The 27,991-nt window shown below is 39.6% G+C and overlaps 1 protein-coding gene across 2 annotated transcripts in view; it reads right to left on the bottom strand.

Annotated features, from left to right (window-relative positions):
- Nucleotides 1-4,431: 4,431 nt before the first annotated feature.
- The window catches only part of Cyyr1 (cysteine and tyrosine rich 1), a 97,638-nt gene continuing 74,078 nt past the window's right edge, over nt 4,432-27,991 (bottom strand). For both annotated transcript variants that reach the window (XM_057765725.1, XM_057765726.1), the window contains 2 exons: nt 21,563-21,720; nt 4,432-9,050 (listed from right to left, as the gene is read on the bottom strand). In XM_057765725.1, the coding sequence (XP_057621708.1) occupies nt 8,884-9,050; nt 21,563-21,720 (325 nt within the window). In that variant the 3' untranslated portion in view covers nt 4,432-8,883. The remainder of the gene's footprint in view (nt 9,051-21,562; nt 21,721-27,991) is intronic.

The raw sequence follows: 27,991 nt of genomic DNA, 5'->3' as shown, positions 1-27,991 counted from the left end.
CATGTCTGGATAGATATATCATTAGCTAGAGACTACTAAACTCCAGCATTGGTCCATTTCTTTGATCCACACCTCAGAATCTGGACACCATGTAGAATATTCTATTTACTATTAGCTCCTCCCATTGAAACCTCAATTTTTGTGCGTTTGTGTACAAGTGTGCCTGTGTGTGGGTGCCCAAGTGCATATTAGGTGAATGCCCACACGTTTTCTTGTATGGGGAGGCTAGAGACAATCTCAGATGTTATTCCTCATGAGCTGTCCATGTTGTTTTTGGAGACAGGGTCTTTTGCTTTCATCTGTTTAACTTGGTAAATGCAGGATGGCCCCTGAGCATCACATCTGCCTGCCTCGGCTTCCCCAGTGCTGGAATTATGTCCCTTCGCTACGATGTCTAGTTTTGGTCTTTTATGTTGGTTATGAGGGTGGAACTAGGCTCCTCACACTTGCACTGAGATCTCACCCCAACTCAATATTAACATTTTAAAATGTCAAACACTTTTCTAACTGGATATTATCACTCTGTTGCTTCATGATCTAAATGTATGGTTGTCTCAGGAGCCTACAGACAATGTCCAAGAGACAATTTTTGCTTTCAAAGAATTTATAGACCAAAGGGAAGATAGACAGATAATCCTGATGATGTCGAATACAAATTGGGTACAAAATGGGTAGAGCTAGGCAGTGGTGGCATGCACCTTTAATCCCAGCACTCAGGAGGCAGAGGCAGGTGAATCTCTATGAGTTCAAGACCAGCGTGGTCTACAAGAGCTAGTTCCAGGACTGGCTCCAAAACTACAGAGAAATTCTGTCTTGAAAAAACAAGAAAAAAAATGGGCAGAAGAGGAACACAGTGAATTTTTACAAAACAAACATAAAACCACAATAGTCTTCTCAGAGTTTGGGCCTTTTATTTACATCTGGAGGAATGAAGGCATTTCCACAGAATAAGCAAGAGAATTATCTATCTCTAAGGCCACCATGTAAGGAAACTAATGTTCTATGTTCTCATGTTGGTGAAGGGCTCTGAGGGTTCTTTTCCAAAGCATTTTCAGAGGTGCTGAATTTAGATCAGCTTCCACCGTGATCATCAGAGAGTGATTCATGAGAAGACACAGAAAGGGGAATCATCTCATTTATGCCTCTGGATTTTAGTCAGAAAAAATTAAAATATCCGTGTTTCAGTCCATAGAAACAAGTCCAAATCTGTCATTCATTTACCATCCACAGCCAAATACATGTGAAAAAATGATGTCCCTTCACACCCAGAAGTCACTCATCATGGTTTAGAAAAGGAGAAGCCCAACAGAAGGAACCAGATTTGTAAGCCTCTTGAGAAGGCAAAGACTCCTACCACATTTGTACAGTCTCAAGCCTTTTCCCGACTTATTGTTTCTATTTTTCCTGGTGGTATTCAGGATTAAGCTGAGGAACAACTTGATGCATGAACTTTCATCTGGAAGCTTGTTTGTGAGTTTGCTCAGTGAAGATGACATACGCATCCAGGAATGAACTGAGAACAAGAGGTTAGAATTTGAGACTGTGCTGAGACGTGTCTGTAGAGGTGTGTTGAGCTGGTACTTTGTCCTCTGCCAAGTGCAACGTGCAGAGCAGATGAAATTTATGAGAAACACAAACCTCATGTGTCTCCTTCAATATTACTTAGGAACATGGCATTTAGTTAGTGTGGCCTTTGATTGTTGCCAGATCTTTGTATGATTGTCACTTTAGTAAAAGCAATTTGATTGCAGCTGGACACAATGCTGGGATTCCTTTAGCTCTTGACTCACTATGTTCTTGTTAGCAGGAAACATTTGTTTTTCTGAGTCATCTGAAGTACAAATAGCCGCCACAGGAGACTGTGATAAAATGCCTGGCTAACGGGATAGAAGGCCCCTGGTACTCTCCACCTATTTCTTTCTGGGCCTTGATGTGATTCCTCTTTTTCAGGGTGAACTGGACCCAGTGCCCAGATGCTAAGCAATAGCTATAGTAGATATGGAAGGTTCAAAAACCAGGAGGATCTCAGTCCTCCTGGTACTCTGTATCTATTTATCCCTTGAATTTTCTCTTTTGCTTGCTCTGTGGGAAGGCCCAGAGGGTGAGAAAGTGAATGCAGCCTCTAGCCAATAGCCAATGTGCCGAGGAGGTCCTCAATCCAAATACCTTCAAGGAATTTATTCTCATCAATAATCTCTGCCTGGGAGAGAGCTTGAAGCAGACCTCTTTAGCTGTGCACTGATTCGCTGCAGTTTGGAGAGCTCCTGTGCCGCAAGACGCAGGGAAGGCAACCTGGAGTCTCAATCTGTTGAATGGAGATGTGGATGGTATTTCATGCCACTCAGCTTTGAGATGCTTTGTCACCCAGCCACAGGTAATTGCATCATTGATTATGGAAGTAGCATGGCTTCGCATGGGCCACAAAGCTGGAAAGTCAATCTGTCTGTCTGTCTGTCTGTCTGTCTGTCTGCCTGCCTGCCTGCCTGCCTATCTCTCTCTCTCTCTCTCTCTCTCTCTCTCTCTCTCTCTCTGCTTGTATTAATTGCAACAACCTGGCAATGGTGATATTGATTATATTTTGAAACACAGTGATAATATATAAGTTTTACACACACACACACACACACACGAGTTCAGAACATATAGTTAAGACATGGTAGAGACTGAAATGAAAATCAAAGGGTCTCCATTTTCAAGCTGGGCTCTTTTCTCAATTTGAAGGGGAGATAAGAGCTGGGGGCAGGGTTAGTGAGGGTAGAAAGCAGGCTTCTTGAGGGAGGGTGTTTTTAGTCACTTTTCTTTCATAGAGATCTGCACATCTTGAAATGAAACTTAACATAAAGGAATTGACCATCATGAAAACACAGCCTTATCACATACAGACTGTGTCTATAAACAGTTAATATGTATTTCACTTTCTAAGCAGCCTCTTACTGAAGAGCTGTGGTGATTAGCAAGGGGTCCTGTGACTATAGAATTTGGTGTTAGGCATGTCCATGAAGCTAATAAATAGGGCAATAAAATATTATGAATAATGGATACATGAAGCAAAAATTTAAAAACAAAAAGAAATAATAGTGTCCAGCACTCCATATTTCGATGCTGATATTGTATTATGGGTATTAGTCCTACATTAGCTACAACCAAGATTTGTCAAAATGGGCTTGGCTAGACAAAGACAAGACTGGATTAGCAGAGATGTGTGGCACATGTTGTTTTTATTGTAGAAGAGTATAGAAAACAGAAGAAAAATATAACGATGTGCCTTAAGAAAGTGACACTGGCCCTAAGTACTCCTGTCGTATCTAGAGCTGAGCTGGCATTTGCAGAATTTATTTGACTCTGAGTAGTTGCTGAGGTTGTCTGACCAACTTCAACATGAGACCGATGGTTTCTCTCTGGCCATTAGCTCATTAACTCTTGCAATAGCTTTCCCATCTCCATTCCTGGAAGGAGCTGAGAGGGTATCATTGCTCATGGGGCCTCTGCACAGCACAGCCTGTTAGTATCACAATACTTTATTCCAACAATATTTAAGGACATTACAATTATCTGGCAAAGCAAGTTGCTTAATTGGAGATGATTGAAATCTTTAGAGTCCCATTGTTACCTCACAGTTTTCACAGATATTTCTAGTGCACCACTGTTTAGAAGGGCAGAACTTGGTCATACGGGTGTGGTGGGTTGAGTATGTCTGATTCCCTTGGACTCATGTGTTTGAATGCTTGGCTTAGAGGAAATGGCACTCTTAGGAGGTGTGGCCTTGTTGGAAAAAGTGTGTCACTATGGGGGCGGGCTTTAAGGTCTCAGAAGCTCGAGTCAGTTCACTCCCTGCTGCTTGAGGATCAAAATGTAGATTTCTAAGCTCCTTCTTCAGTACCATGCCTGCCACCATGATGGACTAAACCTCTGAAACTAAGCCAACCTCAATTAAATGTTTTCCTTTTTAAGAGTCACCATGGTCATGGTGTCTCTTTAATACAATAGAACCCAAACTAAGACACAAGGCTATATATCACTTGAAATAGGGTTAGTGAGACTGAAGAATTTTTTCACTTAATTTAATTTCAATTCATTTAAATCCAAATGTACAGGTCTAGAGGCTGTTATTTTATTGCATATTTAAAATTTAATTTGGGCTCATATGGAGAGTATATTTTCTAAGTCTCAGGCTCCAAACTAGAATTTTTGCATATATTCATCTAGTTTTCAGAAAACTCATTGACACCCATTATATTATTTATATTTCATAGAGAAGAAATTTAGCTATCACTGGTAAAATAGGCTTCCTCAAATCAGGTGAGAGACAGGATTAAAAGTCAGTGTGGGTCCGTATCTATTTCTAGTGCAGAGAAAAAGAACCAAGTCAGCAGAAACAGAAAAGAAGAATGACAACAAACAGTTAAAATGAGGCTCTTGCTACAGTAAATTCTTTCATTTTATTCCTTATGATAAACAATTTAGCCATAGCAAATGTTAGTTTTTAAATAATCATAATCCAAAATTTTACATCAAATATTGTTTTCCTCCATATACATCAGTGAACTTTAAACATCTATGATATGTTTGTTTACGGTATTATGACACTAAATAAGAACAGTAAAATCCTTCATCTTTTATAAATGTATAGGCTTGTGCTATACCTTAGGGGAAGCCATAAACCACTTGAAGAGAGATGGTGTGGACAGAAATGGTTCCTGGGCAGGTAATACTTATAGAACATAGGAGGCACGTGGTGGATCTACATTAGCGCGGCGATGAGTATTCCATTTCAACAACCTTGCCTCTTCATTTTTCCTTAGGAACGTGCAGTGCATTCGCAAACAACATGCTCAAATCCCAGAGAGTTTGGCATTGTGAATTATAGCTGTAGAGGAGTAGAGACTAATCAAATTTGCGTGGGAAAAATAAATTAAAGCCTGTGGACTGTTAACACGATGCTAATACTTCCTGCGAGACATGGAGCCTTTCAGCAGAACAGTCAGGAGTCTCTGAAGGCTTCTCATCTTCCTAAGATTATCCTCGCCTAAGCCAAGCAAGTCATTCCAAACAAATCGAGCGGTAATACCTCACTGCAGACCAGGTTCAGTCAGATCAACACGTTTCTGATATAGCTATTTGTTACCACAAAAGCCACTGCTCACTCATAGTGTTTCCCAACTATTTCTTTTGGTTATTTACCAAGTCTTAGTGTAATTTTGGAATGTCAATGAATTTTAATCATGATATTGGATTAAATGTTTTAGGCTTCCTTCTAAAGAGACAGAAAGGTCTCATCATCTATACCCATGGTTCAGCAAACAGTTTAAAAGCACACAGAAGGACCTACATAAAAATACAAATGTTAAGGCCACTGGCAGTAGACTATAGCACATTTGAATTATTTATTGACTGCCTTTTCATTTAAAGCCACTTCATAAAAATCTGTACTTGCATAAAAGATAAGGGTGCCTCCTTACCTTTTCCATTAATTATGTAACTTTTCTAAAAGAATAGATTATTTAAAGTTTATAAAATGCAAAAAAATGGCTATTACATTTGAGCATATTTCTATAGAAAGAAATCAAATTTTATTTCCCCCTTTAAAAAAGTCTGTTGTATATGGTCAAATTCTGGCATTTTATTACTGATATAAAATCTCTGGGAATATGGTTCTCAACATTTATTCCATAGTTAGAGCAACTTCATCACACTAGTTACTAAAGCCAAGGGGTTTTTAGGAGGGGTTTGTAATAACTAAGGTGATTTTAGCTTCCAGAACCTGTTGGGCACCTTTCATTTTGTTTAAATAATCCAATTAGTGAATAAGATTAATCTACTGGAAATACAACTGGTCATTTTACATCCTCCTAAAACATAATAAAAAAAATAGAAGCTGAAAGCACTAGTCTGCTCTTTATTTTATAAATTCTTTCTAGAATATTTCTTTACTGCATAGCTAGATTTTGTTTGGAATCTTGGTGGGATGGCAGGGACCTTCACAAAATTTCTAGTCAACAATAATGCTGCTGCAACTGCTTTTTTATTTTTTTCAGGTGTATCTCAGAGAGAGCATTCGGTTGATTGTCTACCCATATCAGTAACACTTCTTCCATATCCCCAGTGAAGCTGCCTGTGTTTCTTGTAAGGCAAATTTCACAAGAAAATCACAGATTTCACAAAAGAATACTTTCTACTTTCCCAGCACACATTAAAGTTATGTTTAGACTGTATTTACTAAGTTTCTTCAAAGTAATGTATACACCTGTATTAAAAATATTTTATTGTTGATAAAAGGCAGCTAGCAACCGAGCTTTCAGCATACGCACATCTTTTTGGTTGTTGGTGGTGTGAGTTGTTTAGTGACTCGCTTGGTGGTTGCTGACGCTCGCTGGATTGCTGTTAGTTCCTTCAAATGACAGGGAAGCCTGCTGTCTACAAAAGGCTTCTCTGCCGCGTGTGATGCTCTTTGGTAGCTTTTAGTAAACAGCGTATCTTCCTTCAAATTTGTAGTCATCTCCAATTCTGCTGCTGACTTATCAAATGACTTAAAAGTAAACCCTCTACTACCATCTCATCCCTGCCCACAGCACCTTTCTCCAGGAGTATATTTCACCCAAAGAAACTACTTTTCAGGGCTCACTTATAGGGAGCAATTGTTTATCTGGCAGTGATATTACGAGGTGTAATTGAGTTAAAAAATCTTTAAATTCTATCTCTAATTCGGTTTCTTTGTGGTTCTACCATATCTGTAGGTTCTTCCACCACCAAAGTCTTCAAACTGCCAAAATTATGCACGAAGGTTGAAAGCAACTTCTTCCAAGATGAATATTAATATTGATATCCTGATCTGTTTTCATGAATCGTGGATGATTTTAATGGCTTCTACAATGGCAAGTTTTTTCCAGGATGCCTCTAATGTATTTTGTCAAACCTCCAGAAGATCCCATTTTTATGTCAGCCATGACCTTATAAAAGGCAGTTCCTAAGTAGTAAGGCTTGAAAGGTGAAGTTACCCATAGTCTATGGGACACAGTAGGCTTTAGACATGAGTAACATGAAAACATCTTTGTCTCTTCTCCATCTCCATGTGAGTTCTTGTCAACGAGCAGTAACATTTTGAAGAATCTTATTTTCCCCTGAGCAGTAAATTCCAACACTTGGCTTAAAATATTCATTAGACTACATTGAAAATTGACTTGCTTGTTCTATATATAGACTAAGTAGATTTAGCATATTCTTTTTTCCCCTCCCCTGATTTAGTATATTCTTAAGGATTTTTGACTAATAAATGAACATTGGGTATTGGCTTTATATGAAGGTTGCCATCTGTGTCATAGACACTAACAAGAAAGGCAGCCTATGTTTTAAGGCTTTGGAGTTAGGATGGCTTCTTTCTGCTGAGTGTGGAAGTTCTAAAGTTCTACTTGTCTGCCGACAGTAGGGCCCTTTACTTTCCTCTAGCCTTCATTTTACTGTAACCATCTTTATGTGCGATCCTAACTTGGTCTGTGGGAGAACAGACTGAGGTCCACACATCAGTGTCTGCTGCCTCACTGTTTACTTTGCTGTTGGAGAGGAAGCTCCTCTCCTTCACTTCAGGATCTGATCTGTGACCTTCAAATCTCTCTCTTACAGCATTTTCTCCCCTGCCCACCTCTGTGGGAGGAAGAGAGTTCAGTCCTAACTCTGGATTAAGCTTTATGACTTAAGGGAATGTGGATATTTTGATCTGCTACCCATACAACTAAAGAGTCCTCCTTATGAACAATGGGTCACCTTTCTCTTTCTTTACATGTTCTTGGAAAGAGATAAGTTTAGTTTCCTTCAAGAAATCCCCATTTATGTTTAGAGCTAAGTTTATGAACTGGGCTAAGACACCAACCTTTCAGCCTATCCCAGATTTTACCAAGCCTTTCTCACCGAGATGAATTATTTTCAGCTTTGAGTTTAAAGCAAGAGCTATATTCATCTTTTAGCTTCCACACTTAGAGGTCATTGTTGGCTTACTAATATGCCCAATTTCAATACTGTTATCAGAAAAGAGAGGGTAATGGAGGGGGAAGAAAGGGTAAGGGTAGGAGTTTTTCAGTGGAGCAGACACAGTGCACAGAATATTTATGAATGTACTAAGCTCACTGTCTTATAGGGACAGAGCTTAAAACAAAACAGAAGACGACTATGGCAGTATCAACTGTTAGCCAATCACAGATCACCATAGCAGACATAATAACAGCAATAACAGCATTTGAAACTTTGTGAGAATTACCAAATGTGATACAAAGATAGGATGTGAGCTCCTACTGCTGGGTGAATGATACTGTTTGGTGCAAGGTTACCATGAACCTTCATGGTGTAAAAAAATGCAACACCTGAAAAGTGCAAAAGGACAAAGTGCAACAAGATGAGGTAAGCCTGTGCTAAAACCAAAAGTTCCTTCTGGCTTCTTCTATCCGGTGCCTCTATTGGTGCTGGCACAGAATAGACTTGAAGGCACATAATGCATTTTGTGGACAAACAAAATAATGAGCAATTATTGTTCTACTAAAGCTATATGGAATACACCTGCTTCCTGATATAATTCAGACTATCTACCCTCTGTTCTTCTTTATTCCAGGATAAATGTTAAAATTTCCTTCAGCTAGTTCTAACACAGCATGATTAGCAGATGGCCTGCCAAGTGCACTGCTCTATTCTGATCATCCTTGAGTGGACCAGTAGATCCCTTAATATGTGACTGCAGAGAACCAAGCATAAATCTCCACCTAGGGTCAACTCTGAGCAGGGTAGGACCCCTGGTATCCACATGGGCATTCTGCCTGAGATATTATCTGTCCTCAACCAGTAGACAATCATTTGTTTGGCATGTTTCTAAATTAAGGCATTCCATTCTGGCAAAAATTGCTAATTAACACATATTCTGTTGTGGGGGGAGGAATGTTTCCTTGAATTTCCAGGATAAGGAGGGGGTGGGGAGCGCTGGGCTGAAGCTTGAGGGGTCGGAGAGTACGGTGGAGGCAAGTCTGTACAATATTCCATCTCGTGGTCGTACGTGTAGGGGGGTGGCGCCACTGGAAAGAAAAGGAAAACAAACCAGGCATTTAGTAAATTCGTCAGTTACTGTTTTAAACCAGTGTGCTAGCTACTTTGAGAAGGGAAATACCCTTTGCTTCCCAAACTATTAGTATTTGTTTAGAATGTGCACAGGTATGGTTGAACAGATGTGTTTTCTGTAAGGTGCTACCCTGGTGAGGGCATTTGGAGTTGGAGCTTATGGAAAGTTGCTTGGAAATAGGATGCTGCAGGGGCAGAGAGTGGAGATGCAGAGGGAACTTGAGCTTGGCTGAAAGCAAAGAAGCAGGAGGGTGTGTGTATTTCATCAGAATATGGAGAAAGAGAGACCTGGAAAAGGAGGCTGGGAGCTGGGTTCACCATTAGCATGCTGGCCTTGATGTCAGTGCTGCGGCATTCTTAGGAAAGAAATTGTAAAATTCATTTTTTTACAAGTTTTCCTTGTATATTATTCAATGAGCCCAATACTGTTTATAAAAAGACATTTTCATACAAATGCATATGGTAAACTGAATATGTTCTTCCATACGCTCCACCCTCCCTTTATTCTCCTTTGCTGTGCTGTGGGACAATGGTCTTGTATTCTGTTACATGTATTATTTTAATAAAATGCTGATTGGCCAGTAGCCAGGCAGGAAGTAGAGGCAGGGCAACCAAAACCAAAAAATTCTGGGGGAAAAAAAAAAAACCCCGTCAGTCTACAGTCAACCCAGACTCAAAAAAAGCAAGATAAAAATGCCTCACTGATTAAAGGTACCAAGCCATGTGGCTAATGTAGACAAAAATAACGGGTTAATGTAAGTTATAAGAGTTAATAAGAAAGCCTGAGCTAATAGGCCAACCAGTTTATAATTAATGTAGACCTCTGTGTATTTCTTTGGGACTGAACGACTGTGGGACCGGGCAGGACAGAAACCTCTGTCAACACACCTTGTTTGAGTTCTGCTTTCATGTCATAGATGATGTTAGGTTTCCATATAAAATCTAGGAATCACAAATAGGAGCCACGATGTCTTTCTGAGAAGGGCTGAATTCCCTTACTAGGATGCCCTCCTACCGCACCATTTCCTCCCAAACAGTGTAACCTAGTTCTCCGTTCTGACTCGATGCGATTCTACTGCCTGTGGACCACATTCCATCCACCTCTGTGTTGCTGGGTGCTGGTTGGTTTCATGACCATGGCTGGGACTAGTGTTGTGTAACATGGATGAGAAAGCATCTCTGTGGTACTTAGAAAAATAGATTAGTGAATATGCTTTGGTGAAATTACTCCCTCAGAGGGAGAGGCAGACTGCAGAAAGGTGAGGTGACAGGAATTAGAAGACCTTTATGACAGCAAGGAGGAAGTATTCACAAAATACCAAGTGGCTGAGTATAGGTCATTGAGAAAGCAGGAAGGTGTAAGAGGGTGAAATTAGAGAAGAAAGCACTGGGCAACCAGCACAAGGGCTTCCAGAACTTGCAGGAAACAAGTTTTGTAATGGAGATGAAGTATTCCCAGAAAATCTGTCTTAATTTTGTTTACTGTAATGTATTTTACCGCATTAAATAAACCACATTTACTATACTTGATAGTAATTTCTCCTGCATGCTTGTTTTGTAGTGATCCTAATTCGGTCTGCAGGGGAGCAAGAGAGCCACCTGGGAGCTGAAATTCATCCATGTCTTCATGATGATAAACCAAAAATAAAATCACCCCCAGGACCCAGAGCCTACTTGGGAAGTGACAGGCCTTAACTGATCACTATGAATGTAGCATGGATCTCAAGACTAATGTCACAGTAATGAGACGAAATCACCAAGATTTTGGCATTGCAATGACAGCAGAAAATAGCTAGCATTTCAGCAAACTGCTCTTCCCCCACGGACTTGACAGCTTTCCGATAAACAGGCACACAGGAGACCTCAACCACTAACAGGCACATGAGTGCACACAGGAGACCTCAACCACTAACAGGCACATGAGTGCACACAGGAGGCCTCAACCACTAACAGACATGTGCACATAGGTCTCAACCACTAACAGGCACATGTGTGCACACAGGAGACCTCAACCACTATGAACATGGAAGCAATGTTTTTCCTGAATCCCTCTGGTGTGCCTCTTTTTACAAAGACCCTGCTCTTTGGAGTTATGTACTGACCTCCCTATAGTCAGAGGAAGTGAGGAAAGAGAATTAAGGAAAAGAGAAAATAGGAATATGGATTCCCCCCAAGTGAGTGGCTTATTCCCAGAGAGAGCCCTACTCTGCTGAGAAGGTGCTCCCTAGTGCATGGGGGAGACAAGATCTTTCATCAGTCAGGGAAGTGGGCTAAGTGACAACACCAGCAGAGATGCTCTAAGCTTTTTTAACCTTCCTTCATACCAGCCTGACTGTACACTCTGTCTCTACGGAGTAATTCTTGGGAAGACCAAACACATTCTCGTGGGATTTTGTGCCCATTTCCTGGCTCTGTTAAATACAAGAGGGCCAATGTTTTCAACACACTCAAACAATATTTCAAAATGGGCAGAAAATATGGATGCAGAAGAAAATCATCCTGAATTTTGTCACCTGATAATGAGGTGTTACTCCAATACCTCTGGGGCATTCACACCTTTGCAGTCACATACAATGGCGCCATCTTTGCCACCTTGTATCATGGCACTGCTTGGGTTGCTGTGTAATCACACCAATGTTTCATTATTCCTGGGTGTGTATTATTCCACCTTACATTACCTACTCCGAGAGGGACATCTTTGTGATTATAAATGACTGACAAGCATCTTCTCACAGGAGACTTTATTGCTGGGAATGATTCCTTTGGATTAAAATTCTAGAAATCTTCTGAATTAAACAGTGCTTAAGTGTTATTATTTGCAAATGTAGGCCATGGTGAATCTATTTACGAAAGACACTGACATGGCACAGACAGTCTGTCATTTGGTATTAGAAAATTCATAAATGAGAAAACATGGCTATTTTATCCATCATTTCTCTGATCAAGGCTGAAATTTGCAGCATCCATATTCTATTGTGTTCCTTGGAACTCAGACTAGGTAGTTTATGTATTTACTCACCTTTCTTTCAGTCTGGTAACTTATAAACTGATCTCTTAGAGTTAAGAACAACAAAGCAACAAACACATAAATTACACGTTTTCATTTTAAAAATAATTTGTCAACTGGGTGTGGTGACTCACACCTTTAATCCAAAGGGTTGATACAAACAGGCAAATCTCTGTGAAGTCAAGGCCAGCCTGGTCTACACAGGGAGCTCTAGGCCAGCCTGGTCTACACAGGAAGATCCAGGTGACTCAAGACTTCTTAGTGAGGCTTTATCTCCAAATCCAAACAAATTACAAAACAGAGTAATTTTTCAAGGCTGATTATTTTACTACATAATTTTGGACATTCCAAAGCTTAAAGTTGTATATAACAAAATGTTTTTTTTTACCTTTACTTATCTGTGATTTGAAAGTATAAAATCAGTCTTATTTTCACATATGTGATTCATAACCATTCTATTTTTGAGTTTACCCTGCTTATTTTATATAATTATACTTTTTTGAGCGAGGATACTTCTATGAAGTGTAGGCTGACAGAAACTTAGAACCTAGCCCAGGCTAGCTCTGATCCTCCTGCCTCAACTCTCCTCTGAAGGCTAGGATTATCGAGGTGTGGATCACAGTTTTGTGTCTGGTACATTTAGTGAAATTTGTTTTTCTTTTAAGATTTTTATCTTGGCTAAGCCAAATATCTAAATATCTAAGCCTATTAAATAATTCTTACCATTCACATTGTTATATATCTGCTAGAGAATGTACTTGCTCTGTCCCTATGAACCAGGTGGGTGTATCTGTACCAGACATGGTTTATCATAATTATTATTGATTTTAAATGGACTTACTATCTGGTAGTACCAGTGAATCACATAGTGTGTATGTATGTGTGTATGCACATGCCTGCCTGTATGTATGTGTGTTTGTGTGTATGTGTGGTGTTCTATGCACATAGTTTATATACTTGTATACACTTTTTTACATGCAAGATTTAGTACTGTTGCGGCAAGGCAACTCTTCTCTATTCCTTCCTCATGCTCTCCACCCAGAGTGGAAAGTTTACACAAAGGCTCCTGATTGGCTGGCGGTATTCCCACAACCCCACCCTCTGACACATCATGCAAATACAGCTGTTTCTCCTCCACATAAGTCCAGGATGCTTTCCCCTTCCTCTCAGATAACATCAGAACAAGTCAACTCATGTCCTGCATCCTCGTTTCACCATGAGAAAGACAGTCTTCTAGGACGACATACTTGTAATGCAGGAGGGCTTTGCACACATAGTTTGCCCAATTTTCCAAGCTCCCCACACCCACTTTGCTGTGTGCTCTGTGGGAAACAGAGCTGGGCATAGAAAAGTCCTAGGTGTTGGTTTTTCATCCCTTCAGCTAAGGAATGAAGACATTCTCTTCCAACCATGTCTGTTCTGAGCTGTGTGCATGCATGCATGTGTGTGTAGATCAACCAAAAGTGTCCCCTGCTCACTCACTGAGATGGGTTCTGTCACTAGGACCTGGAGCTCACCATTGACTGAGCTAGGCTGGTTGGCCAGCAAACAGCTGGCCCTTTATCAGCTACAGCCACCTCACAGTCCTAACAGTGTCCATTGCTCACAGAAATGTGAGCTCTTGAGAAGGGATTTGCTACAGGCTCAGAGGAGTTTTGAGTCAGGGGAAGGAAGAAAAATGGAAGACTGTTATCTGAAGTGTATGGATGTGAACAATGGTTTCACATTTGTTTCAAATTAAAAATTTGATTTTTGCATTGAAAAATGGCTCAAGGTAATAAGGGTGTTTGCCCCCAGAAACCTGGCAACTAAGTTTGATCCCCAGAACTCACCAAAAACTAGAAGAGTTGTCCTCTGGCCTTCATATGTGTTTTTTTTTTTTTTTTTTTTTTTTTTTTTTTTTTTGGTTTTTCGAGACAGGGTTTCTCTGTGGTTTTGGAGCCTGTCCTGGAACTAGCTCTTGTAGACCAGGCTGGTCTCGAACTCACAGAGATCCGCCTGCCTCTGCCTCCCGAGTGCTGGGATTAAAGGCGTGCGCCACCACCGCCCGGCTGGCCTTCATATGTGTAAAGAGACACGAGCACCCACAAATATCACAGAAACATATATCATAACAACAATACTGATATTTAAGTATCTGATTTTCCTGCAAAAGATGGATTGCTCTGCCTCACTATCAAACCAGAATTATGATTTTTCTTCTCATCCTACAACCTGCAGGGCCAGAACATATACATGCTTGTGATGTTAAAGCCATTTTTCAAACCATGATCCTATTTTCTTTTTAAATATCTGAGCTCTTTTCAACGACTCAAGCCATGGGAATCTAACACTTTTTACCTCTGTTTATTTCTATATCTTACAGAGATCTGAAACCTGTCCTGTCCCACATATGTGTTTACTGAGGACTTAGCATAAGATCCATGGCTACTGATCCACTCCCACATCTGCTACCATTCCTGGCCTCTAAAATGTCCATGTGAGCCTGCCTCTCGTCCCTGTGACATTTCTGCTTTTAACCGTCCCTTTCTCCCCTTGTCATTAGTAATTGTAGTCATATTTTATAAATCATTATTTTAAATATGATTTCTGTTTTTTATTTTTCTGGTCTATTCATTCCACTAAGCTTGGTCCTTATGTTGATTTGCAACATATTGAGGGCAAATCAAAGAAAACTATTTAAATTTATGTCCCTCTCTTCTGTTTGCTTGCCCTTTATCAGCTGGTATTTATGAGCCGTTACTCAAATGACTCCTTTGCATCTGTTGTCCAGGCTCTTATATCGTCCTGTCACTATAGTAACCATGGTGGAAGGAATGATTAAAGAGAGACATGTGTGAGTCTTCTTAGACTATCACTGTGTCAAGACATGGATGGCTAGGAATTGGAATTTCCCCCCAGGGATCCTTAGCTGAGAGGCCAAGGATGAAGCCTGATCTCAGCCAGAGGAGGAACTTGTCTCCTGAAAAGAGGTTTCACACAATTTTGACAAGTCATGATGTCACTTTGTAGGAAAGACTGAAGCCAAGACAAGAATGGGTCAATGATGGTGAGACCACACCTTGGCCAGGACTGCTAAGCTGTGTATATTTCTTGTTCTCTATTTAAATCTAATCCTCATATTAGATGCCTAAGGATGGACTGATGGTGAGTGGGAGAGATCCTTGGCTCCCTTTATATTTTCCCTCTTCCCAGTCTGGTCACAATGAATAGATACTCTTGTTTTGCTTTTCGTGATTGTCTATTTAATTGGCCCATTGAGGACTGATGGCTGAGCATAGCTTGTTAGGGCTGCCAGGGCATAGGCTCTGAATATAACAATTCTAGCAACATGACTGCCTGGAAGCACCCAGACTCTGATTAAGTCCAACATTTAAATTACCTTTATGTGTATGTAAGAGCTTAATACTGCTAGACAAGAAAACAGCCACGTAGCCTGATTTCAGTTTAAAACAGTGACCTTTTCTTAGATGTGCTGTCTGGTGGTGTTGCTTAGAAAGCATGTTCTACAGCAGGCATTCTACACACCCCACATCCTGAGGTGGGTTTCATGCTCTCCTCACTCTCTTTCCCCTCAAGCTTATCCTTATACCTCTTGACTCTCAGCAAAAGACTGGGTTCTTATTTCATGGAGAAAAGAGGAACAAAGTGAAGAAAAGATTCTCATATCTGACCACCAAATCTACTGCTTCTAGGAGAAAGAGAGTACTCCTTACTTATATATGGGATTCTACTCTTTCATGCTCAGACTCTTATTTCTAAAAATTAAATACATGATTATGTATGTGTGTGATGTATATTTGAACATTGTGGGCTCTGGCATACATATGGGGTCAGAAGACAACTGAGTTGGTTCTTTCCTTCTAACTTCATTTGTGTCAGAGGGATTAAACTCAGGTCCTTAAGTTCATCACACACGAAGTCATCCCCCCAGGAAAGACTCTGATCTTTAATAGTGCCTCCTGCACTCTACATCTACCGATTTCCCCCTTTTATATTATACAAGTATATTTATTGCTAAAATACAAGATATCATGAGCTACAGTTCTCTCTGGAAGAAATCTAGTTCCATCTCTATTTTCTTGATCCATGTTAAAGTAAAATCCTGTTTCTCTACTTCATCACACAATTCATATGTGGTGGCCAATATGAGACACCCCTGTATAAACTCATGGTATGACTCTTCCATGGTCTGGTTAAAGGGAAGGTTTTTATTGTAGATATAAGAGGGAGCTAGAATGACAGAGAGAGAGAGAGAGAGAGAGAGAGAGAGAGAGAGAGAGAGAGAGAGAGAGAGAACATTTATAGGCATCTGGAGGAGTCTAGAGCCGAGAGAAAAAGAAGTCGGCTGAACATGGCCAACAGACTGCACATGCCCAAGGCTATCTGAGAGAGAGAAAAACAATGGGGAATAGAGAAGAAATAAAACATAAAATAGCAGGTGGAGGAGCCTAGAGAAGAGTCAGATTATAAGGAGGATAAGGAGTTGCTGGGTGAGAGGGTTGGTAAATACACAGGCTGAGGGGATTTTAGGGTAGAGGAGGGAATGAACAGGTGTGGTAGTGTGAATATAGTTGACCCTATTAGCTCATAGAGAGTAATACTATTGTGAGGTGTGGCTTTGTTGGAGTGGGTATGGCCTTGTTGGAGGGAAGTGTACTGTAAGGTCAGGCTTTAAGGTTTTATATGATCACGATACCCTTTGTACTTGACAACCCCAGTAAAAAACTCTGGCATTTGATTACTTGGTGCCCAGTTGGTAGTCTTGTTTGGGAGGCTTAGGAAGTGTGGCCTTGCTGGAGGAGCCGACTTTGACGTTTCAAAGCTGCACATGGTTACCAGTGTGTTTTCTCTGCTTCCTGTGTGTGGCTAATGAGTTCTCAACTGTGCCTGCTGTCTCCTGCCTCCAGCCATGATTCCATGACCCAATGGACTCTTATATGTCTAGAACCATAAGCCCTTACTTCTGCATGTTGCTTTGGTCATAATGTTTTATCATATAAATAGAAAAAAGTAACTAATACATTAAACAACACAAACAACTTTGCTGCAGCATGAGTTTTGTTTGTGTAATTAATAGAACAGCAATGGAAGCTTTTCCACTTCACCTTTTGGTTCTTACACAGCTAAACAGGTTGCTAGGGTGCGGTCTTGATCATCACTGTATCAATTTTGTTTCTCTTTGCATGACTTGCATCTGCAAATTCATTGTTGCACTATTATCTTATACAGAACATTTCCAGTATCAATAAAAAATTACACATTATTCTTTTATCTATTTAAATGTATTATCTATTTAAAATTATTTCATTTAAAATTATTCTGTTAGCGATTTAGTGAGTGTGCTTGTCATGGCGCAGCACACACACCAGTCGGATGACAGCTCTCAGGAGCCAGGTTTCTCTTTTCATCTCAGGCCCTGGGAATCAAACTCAGGTCATTAGGCTTATTTGGCCAATGCCCTTACCTACAGAGCCAAGTTGCCTGCCCAGAAAATTCCTTTAATATGAGTGTGTGGTTTCTAAGGAAGCATGACAAGAGCTTTCCACATAAAGAGCTAGGCCCGTGGGCTGCCCTTGGTGGTGTGAGTGAGGAAGTGCATGCAGCGACTTCTTCTTTCTCTCTTTCTGTAAATGCGTGTTTTGCCTGCATGAATGACTGTGACCCACAAGAGTTCCATGGAGGTTGGAAGCAGGAATTTGTTCCTTAGCAACTGGAGTTACAGAGGGTTGTGATCAGCCATACAGGTGCTAGGGACGAAACCCCATTTCCCTGGAAAAGCAGCCAGTGCTCTTAACTCCCAAGTCATCTCTAGCACCCAGTGTTGAGGTCTCAGTAATTCCAGGGGATTTTAAAGAGTATAGGCTGGAGATTTTATGGAGCATGAAAGAAATTTGGGGAACCAAGAGGAAAGCTCAGCCTCTCTGGAACTGTGAAACAGGGAGATGACTGCACTCACACCTGTTAAAAACCAAACCGCAGAATGTTCCAGAAGGCTGGATAACAATTAGGGTCAGCATCTCAGCTGGAGTACCTCAGTTAACCAACCAATCATAGTGGGTTTGAGATTATGCGCAAACAATGACTGGTCCCTGCAAACATTTTGCAGAAACTTGAATTAAAAAACAAACAAATAAAACAAAACAATCCCCCAGTAGTGTTCTGATTCACTCTGTTCACAGAGTGATTGCTTCACCCCTCAGCCCCTTAACAAGAATGCTCTTCCACTTGAGAGGTATTCTCTTATCCTAAGACTCAGGCTGTGAACCTCTGACAGAGCATTATTACATGTAGGGAAGTGTTTTATCCTCAGAGGGGCACACGCAAAGGAGCTGTGATTCCCTAGAATAAATGAAGCACAAGACAGATGCCTCAAACCCCAGGTTACAAACACATCCCTTTGTGCTAAAATGACGTCTCAAAATCATCTTAAGATGTCAGTGCTGGAGAGATTGCCCAATGGTTGAGACTCCAAATGGTGATTCCCAGAACCCATGTCAGGAGGCACCCAAGGAATCCAGAGCCTTTGGCCTCTGTGGCACCCGTGTTTATGGACATTTAATACTCTTTCTACACACATACACATGGATAAAAATAAAAATTTTTAAATCTTACAATTTATTTCAAGTTTTAATATGCAGAAAGATAAAATGCAAAATGCTTCACGGGATATCTTGAACTGTTTGCGATGGTTTGGATGAGAACAGGCCCATGGACTCAGATATTTGAATGTTTGGTTGCCCGGGAGTGGCACTAGTAAAGCATTAGGCAATGTGGCTTTGTTGGAGCAGGTGTGGCCTTGCTGGAGAAAGTGTGTCACTGGGGGTGGGCTTTGAGGTTTCAAATGTCTAAGGTAGGCCCAGTGACTTGCTCTCACTGCTGCCTGCATGCTGCCAGGCTTGCCTGCCGTGTTGCTAATGGGCTAAACCTCTGAAAGTATAAGCAAGACCCAATTAAATACTTTCTTTTATAAGAGCTGCAGCCATCATGGTATCTCTTCACAGCAACAGAATATTGTATCGGACACTGTTTTAAAATGAACATTAATTAAATTGTGTCTTCCTTTATTGACCAAGCCAATGTACACTTAAAATGCCTACCTGCAAAACAGTTTCTACTTTCTCTCAAATTAATGTCTCTGTTTGACTTTCCATCGTTTTCCTGGGTTATAGATTGGCCTGGGAGGGGAGTACTGATGGAGAGAGTGAAGAATAAAATGTAGTTCATTTTAAGTTTTCTTAGTATCCATATATTTATACTATCCACAGCAATATTATTAGCATAAAGGGAATATCTGAATTCATAATGCTTTTTTTAGTGAGTAAAACGTACATATTCCTAGGCAGAGCTTTAGGTCGGCTTCCTGGATATTGACAAATGACAAAATCAAGTCTTGTGAGTTGTGTCAATTCACTGGTCAGGTTTACTGAGTCCTCAGTATGGATTCAGTCTGAGATATAAAAGATATAGATCAAGATCCCTGTCTAATAGAGTTACAATTTAAAAGGAGATAGACAGTCAAAAGTACAATACATGGTCTCTTAGAAGACAAAAGGTACCATGGAAAAAAGTGGATCAGAACAAGGAGTCAGATGCTGAAGTGGGAAAGGGCAAACTGACCTTTAATCTAAGTCTTGAATGAAGTGAGCAAGGCAAAGCCTTGAGATGAGAGATGAGAAAATGTGTCACGAGCAAAGAAAAGAAATGTATCATTCAGCATGTTCATTTCTGTGTAGTGACTAGATATTTTATGTCCAATGAGTAAATAAATCATAAGGGCATAATAGCAGTTTGGGAATGGAGCATTATCATATAATTTGTTTTAACGTGCGGCGTGAATGACCAACCAAATAAGGGTAGATAAGTGGAAGAAGACACAACAGTGAGTGAATACCAAAGAAGAAAGGGCAAATGGAGATGTTATTCCTACACCCATCTGAACTGTGTTTCTTCAAGTTGAGCAGAAAAGGGTAAAGATAAAGGAAGGATTGGAAGTGGATGTACTTAGAAGGTATATTGTGTTGTTCTTTTTTTTAACGGACTGGTAGAAGGAACATGAATATGGATGTGAAAATAATATCCTACAAAGTTTTCAAATTTAGAATTTACTCACTATATTTTTATTGTTGAGCATTCTATGATTTTATTTTTTTGTACAGGCATACAAAAAATATAATTGCATCTACTCACTCTTTCTTCCTCCAGTTTCTCCACATCTTCCCAACATGCCCCTTTACCAATTTCAATTCTTTTCATCTTTTTCTGATAGTCTACTCTCTTAGTTAGAGTTTCTATTGCTGTGAAGAGACACTGTGACCACAACAATTCTTATAAACGAAAACATATAAGTGGGGCTGGCTTACAGTTCAGAGGTTTCGTCCATTATCATCGTGGTGGGGAGTATGGCAGCATTTAGGCAGACATGGTGCTGGAGAGGTAGCCGAGAGTTCTACACCCCAATTTGAAGGCAGTAGGGATAGAGAGAGTCACACTGGGCCTGACTTGAGAGCATCTGAAACCCCAAAGCCCACCCCTAAAACACACTTCCTCCAACAAGGCCACATCTACCCTCAAGGCCACACCTCCTAGTAGTGTCACTGCCTATGAGACTATTGGAGCCAATTTCAAGTAGTCACATTTACTAAACTCTAGCTAGTGATGCTCGTATGTGTATGGATATGGGAAACCTGAAAGTGGCCACATTCTCAGAGAAGAATGATTCTCCCTATCTATCAATTCTCAATTCTCAGCAAGGGATGTAGCCTGGAGATCATCTAGTCATCTATATCAGAATTTGAACAGATAATTACAGTTGCTGTGAGTTCATGAAACTGCTCACCTTTTCTATGTTGTATGGTACATATACAAATTAACATAGAAACACTAATTAGATTCTCTAACTCAAGATTAAGGGCTTTGTATGTAGTATCTTCTGCACTCAATATAGTTATATGTAGAACTTCTAGAAGATTCTCAACATGTATTTGTGAAATTATTAATATATAACCTTTGCTCTTTATTGAGAATTTTATTATGTGGAAGCTGTACTTTTTGTTTAATGAGGACTCTAAGAACTTTTTTCAATACTTTTCCGAGAGACATATGTACCTACTGCCTCAAAACCAGTTTATTGAGACAGATTGCACATTTTCTCCATAATTACTTGTCAGAACTCATTGGCGGGTAGAAACAGTGGATGTGAAATTTCTATTTATCTTAATTCTGGTTGACTAGCTATTGCAGTTAATGACACCGCCACTGAGAGTATGACTATATTTAAAGATAAGATGAATTGTTTCTTTTTTACCCAGATCTCTGTTCGAAACCACAGCTTCAATTTATACTTATTTGGGAATGATCTGAAAATATGACATTGTTTCAGTGAGAGTTTTTTAATGTTTCTTGAAGGAATAGAGCCTAAGAAGCCTGTTCCATCCTTCTAAAGCGAGCCTTGTTGCTTACCAGGATAAGAGGAGATGGTGTTGATGTGGGCTGCTCTGATGACACCCACACGGGTTCCCCGGTTATTCTTCATGCACATGCAGATGCATATGGCGATTCCTGCAATGACCCCCATGATGAACACGATTCCAAACACGATACCGGCAATTGCAGTGCCCCTAGGAAGGAAAACAAAAGCACGTTTGCCTCAATAGTCTGAAAGGCATTGCACCTCAAATACAGCTCACAGCTCTAAGTTAAGTGTTTCTTCACTTTTGTGCTTAAGGGAACGTGTTTTATTTATTAAGAGAAATCTTTAAAGTAATTATACAATTGGTCTCTTGTATTCAATAGGTAAGAAAAATTGAAAACCTATAGGAAAGCTCTGTATGGTACCCTTGACAAACTCACCATTCAGATTCTGCCTTTATTTAATAAATTTTGAGTTAGAGAGATGGTTCAGCAGTTAAGAATGCATACTGTTCTTGTAGGGGACCTAGGTTTGTTTTTTTTTTTTTTTTTTTTGTTTGCATTTCGCATACAGTCTTTCAATGTGATCTTTATAAACATATATGAATACATACAGTTTGAATATTTTATGTAAATGAAAAATTTCCATAGAATTTACAGCTACTTGTAAATCACCTGTTTAACGGGTTCTGTTATATCAGATAAACGAAACTTCGATGGATCTAGCCTCCAGTATTCATTTTACGTCATCGACCCTGTAATATCTATGTCAAATTTTCCTTTCCTTTTCTTTTTTTTTTTTTTTACTTATTTATTTATTAAGGGGACCTAGGTTTGTTTTCCAGCACCCAAGTAAGGCATCTGTTACTCCAGCTCTAGGGGATATATCATTCTCTTCTGACCTTTGCAGACAACACACTTACATAAACATACCCTGCCACACATACACACACATATGTACACATATGCATGTTCACACACACATTCTTACATACACACAGAAATCTTTAAAGAATTTATAAACTTATAATAATATGAATCTCCAGTTATAAAATGGTAATTTAAAATAAAAAAGTGTCTAAAATCATTTGATGTGTGAATGGCTACAGTGGAATTTCATTTGTATTTTAATAAATAAAGCTTGCCTGAAGATCAGAAAAGTAAAATAGCCACACTGGTCAGCCTTACAGATCAGGTAGCAATGACACACACATTTAATCTCAGTAGCCATAATGACACATGCCTTTAGTCCCGTAGTCACACTAGCTTGCCATAGAAACCAGGCAATAGTGGTGCATGGCCTTAATCCCAGAACTATGGAGGGTTATAAAATGAAAAGAGATAGCTCTCAGTCTCCTGGAGGCAGGATCACTATTTTTGGACTGAGATCGAGGTAAAAGCCAGGGACTAGTTGCTTTTCTTTTCTGATCATCAAGTTGAACTCCAATATCTGTTTCTCAGTTTTTATTAATCATGCTACAAATGGCAAAAATAAGTATATTGAGCAAGGAGAATATTTGCTTCAATGAAAAACCTTAAATTCAACTTAAAATTTATTCTTTATTAAAATGCTTCATAGAATAAAAGGGGCTTTTTCCTCATAAAACAAAGAAAACTGAATGCAACAGCTGTGCTCTTGCACAAATAAAGACAGACAATGGTCCAGTTATGTCTCTATGAAAATGTAACCGTTTTTTGCTTATTATAATATAAAGCATATTACAGGTATACCAAACAATCCTACAGGTCAGGCAGTTATAGAAAGGTTAAATCAAACTATAAAGGACATGTTCAACACACAAAAAGGGATGGAAAATTACCCCAGAATTAGATTGCATAATGATTTATTAACCTTGAATTTTCCTAACGTTAATGAGAAAGAAACAAAGGTAGCAGAGAGACATAGGATAATAGAAAAGACTTCTGAATTAAATCAGCTGGTGTATTTCAAGGATGTATTGACCTCAGATAGAAACCAGAAGATGTGCTACATTGGGGAAGGGGTTTTGTTCTTGTTTTCATCGAAGAAGAAAAACTATGGATACTATCACAATTTAAAGATTCCAATTGAAAAGAAGAACCACTTTAGACAGAGAAAAACAGCTCATCCACAGAAGCGACAATTGTACGGATGGTAAGGAAGCCTCATAAGAGTTAGGGCAGGGTTTTGTTCTTGTCTTTGCAGGAAAATATACGTCTTCAAAAAACCAAGATACCTTGGACTTTGGATGTCTAAAGAGAAAAAGATAACTATTCAGAAAGGATCAATGAACAAAGAGAAATCTGACTTTTGAGGACAGGTCATCTGCAACTTAAAATTTCATATGTACATTCTCTGTCCCCATATATATATATATGTATATATATACATCTATCTATCTATCTATCTATCTATCTATCTATCTATCTATCTATCTATCTATCTATCTATCCCAGTAGAAATAAAAACTCACTTAAAAAATCAAACCTGGATTTGAAGTTGGACATTGGCTATCCTTCTCCAAATCCAAGCATATTGTTAAAAGAAAAATTCAGAGTTTCTTTTTCATGTTAGAAGTCATTAATATGGGACAGAAAGAAGAAATATCTCAAAAATTTTACTTTTCTCCCTACCTATTTTGTCTATATTATATCTTTCATTGAATATATGTCCATATGAATAATCTTTAAGTTTTTTACAATGAACAGTAGATTTTCCTGTAGTAATCTTTGAAGTTTCCAGGAAGACGATGTGGCCCCACAAGAACTCCACCTAGTTGATATGACGTCATGATGCTGATAGTGCTACTTTAAGACTGGTTTTGGGTACCAGCTGCTCAAGATGGTTCCAACTTGATTAAGTTGAAATGGTGCACTTTTTCTTTTCATTTCTTTTAAAACATTATTTTCTGCCTCTTTCCTTACCTCTGAGAATACTGATGCCATCCATATCTTTTGGTGCTTTCTATACTCCCTGTGTTTTATCCACCCTGTCTGAATTACTTTCTTTTCATTGTACAATTTGATGGCTTTCATGTTTAGTGTTCCACTCAATGTTTGGTCATCTATGAGTCCTCCCTGCTTTATTTTGGATGTGGCTAAGGTCTGTTACCCAAAGGCACATGTGTTGGGAGCTTGCTTACCAGCGTGGAATGTTAGGAAGTAAAAAGATGAGCCTGCTGGGAAGTGGTCAGGTCTTTGAGAGTTTTCAGGATCTCCCTCATTTTCCTTGTTCCCTCTCACCTGTGTTCTCACCATGATTCCATCTGCACTAATGTGATAGACACAGCTAGACGGGGTCTTGCTAGAGGTGGAGTCATGCTGTTTAGACTTTTGGATTTGAAAACTGTGAGATAGACAACCTCTTTTCCTTCTTTCTTTATAAAAGCACAGGTATTTTGTTATAGAAACGAAGTGCAGACTAATGAACCCTTCTTCCAAAACTTACCTCTCTGAGGAGTGGAAGGGGGATGTGGTGTGGGGTAGGTTGAAGGAATGGGAGGGGAGGAGGAAACTGGAATATGTAAAAGGAAAAAAGACAGTTTGTTTTCTTAAAAAAAAAAAAGAAAAAACAAAATAAAAAAAGAGGTTCTGAATAGCCACTTGTAACCTTAGTGAGCAAGGTCGAAAGGCAGAATTTGATAAATGAAAATTGTCAGGTCAGTTTTCATATTTCTTTTTCTTGATGAGTTTCTTTTCCTCAGGAAAAGCAGACTTTTTTTTTTCCAGTTATGTTCTGGAAGAACATGAATCTGACCGGAAATTCCCTAAAGCTTGGACTTTGGATGGAGAGGTATTGAGTTTTCACAGGCCCTCATGTTTGCTCCTGGCACACAATTTTGTTCTGCCATGACTGCTGCCTTTTACCTTTAAAACCATGGCTTCTGAAGCCAGACTACCTTCTAACTTGAGCTTGGGTAGCTCAAACAATTTGCACAGCCTCTCTTCACCTCCATTTTGTTGTTCTTGAAATGACAGCCGGCTTGGTGCTTATCAGCCGCTCCTGCCAGATTTTTTGTCCTGGATTTGTGTTCACGACTCATTTGCTGGATAAATACATTCCTACTGCCAGGGAACTGTGCACATCTATCCCACATCTTCTGTGATTAGCTCATAACCTCCACCCCAAAGCAAGCTATCTTACAAACCAGAAAGATTGGAATGGTGGAAAGAACAAAATGTGTGTGGCATATTGTATGACGGTCCCTGAGGCAGCCTAGTTGTATGCTGCAAACATTTGTGTTTCTACAGTGTAGGTAGGATGTTAATATGCACACATTGTCTAGAGACCACTAGACAACCTTGGGTTGCTTAAAAGCCTCTTCTTGCACCAATCGACCCTACTGCACACTTCTGAAATCCTTAAATGCTCTAAAAAGTAAAAAGTACAGACAAAGGACCTCAACTGGTGTTACCTAGAAGACAGTTCATCTCCAAGACTCTTACTCAACTCACTTAAGAAACAGAAAGCCACTGCGGAATCCAAAGCACTCTTATTTACAGGAATTTTTATTTTGTTTTTGAATCACAAAGGTTGAATGAGTGGCAAATCTGGAAGTGTTTCTATAAGCAGTTAAAGAAAGGCAGAGTCTAGTCGTTTAATAAACACTTCACTGAAAAGAGAAAGACTTGTAGGCAGAGGTAATTTGATGGAAGAAAATGAAAAGTTATCTGGAAATCTCAGTATTATAATTTTCTGTTTTTGATAAGATTAATTTGGAGGACTTAATTTATGTCCCTGAAATAATCAATGGCTCAATTATTTAAGCAAAGAGTTTCCAAAGTCTGTGTTCTGCAAGCTGTAAGATATCAAACTGGACCCAATTTATATTCATTACTCCTCTTCTCTGAAACAGAAGAAAGTGGGACATAGGTGCATTTTGTCCCTCTGTTGACAGTTCTGGCAATGGTTCATCCCCCTAAGGTCATGTGGGTTGCAGGAATGTGCTAAACGAGGTTGCTAGATTTTTCTGGATTAAATCTTAATTTTGGTGTCTTTGGTCCTTTGCTGCCCAATAGCAATTGTAAATTAGTGCCAATACACTCTAAGTATAGAATTGATAGCACCATTTATTAATTAAAAGAAAGAATAAACATTGCAATCTTTGGTATTTAAATAACTCGGTCAGAAAAGAGAGAAACTTAGTCTGCACAGTTTAGCATCACTTTTTATTACTTGAAAAATACTTTCAGGAATTTTTTTTGAAAGAATGCTTTGTAAGATGAGCACATTTCTTCTCCCTTCAAGTTCTTTGCTACAAGCGGCAACACTATACAGTAACTGCTCAGCCATCTTTTCACAAGCAACTTATCAGAACCAAGGGATCTGATAAAGACTAAACCAAACAGTAAGGTTTATTGGCGTTATTGCTTTGTGAATAAAGTGGTTGTCCTTTGCTGGAGAGTTTTTGCTGTAGCTAACTCCCTTTCTGTTATGTATTTGGAAATTATTTCTCACGGTTCAGAACTGTTTAGTGAGAACAGTTTCCCACTACCATGCCTTCTTCCTCTCTCCTAGGTAAGCACAGGGATCCGCCTTCCTGCAATGATCTTTATCAGCAGGCATTTGGGTCCAGGCATAAAGTATCCCATTTGAGATATTCACAGACATCCAAGGACATACAATTACTACCTGCGCAAGCTGCTGCTCTGGTGTTACCCCATAACACCCACGATCAGAACAGTTGATAACAGCATAGGCCAGAACTGATAATTTAGAGACCTGGGTCTCTTCTCTTAGAGCAGTAAGTCTGACTGCAGACCTAGGTCCATAGAAATTACAGTGTCCAGTGTATGTGCTTTCTGATCAAGGGCCATCAGCTTCCCGTAGGTTGCCTAGTTACCTCACAGCCTTTACGCTTACTGGGAGAATAGAAATTGTGTGTTGATTTAAACAGTCTGTGCCCTATTCATAATTTTACTGAAATAAATTCCTTAGTTCTTCACTAACCACCTAAGATTGAAATGTAGTACACTAACCTTTTCTTCTAGACTTCCCTGATTGATGAGGGAAGTCCTTCTATCTCTGTGTTGCTTTTATTGGTTAATGAATAAATCTATTTTGGCCAGCGGCTTAGCAGAGTAGGGCAAGGAAGAATTTCCAAGCAGATAGAAGAGGAGAGAGTAGGTGGAGCTAAGGGATGTCATGTAGCTCCACCAGAGGCAGACTTGGGGGACAGATCTTTACCCAGTAAGCCACAGCCACATGGCGATACACAGATTAATGGAGATGGGTTAGTTTAGGACATAAGAGTTGACCAGAAATACACTTAAGCTATTGGCCAAACAGTATTGCAATTAATAGAGTTTCTGTGTGATTAATTTGGTTCTGGGCAGGCAGGTAAAAAGTTCACTGGATGTGTACTAACCACTCCAATAGTTCTCTCCCCCCCCCCCCGTCTGTTTATGTGTGTCTGTGTGTGCGTGTGTGTGTAAAAAAACCCTTATTTGCCGGGCAGTGGTGGCTCACGCCTTTAATCCCAGCACTCGGGAGGCAGAGGC

The sequence above is a fragment of the Chionomys nivalis genome, chromosome 3, assembly GCF_950005125.1.
Source record: "Chionomys nivalis chromosome 3, mChiNiv1.1, whole genome shotgun sequence".
Classification (NCBI taxonomy): domain Eukaryota; kingdom Metazoa; phylum Chordata; class Mammalia; order Rodentia; family Cricetidae; genus Chionomys; species Chionomys nivalis.
The sequence above is the reverse complement of the archived record's forward strand: the minus strand, read 5'-3'. Positions and strand labels throughout refer to the sequence as shown.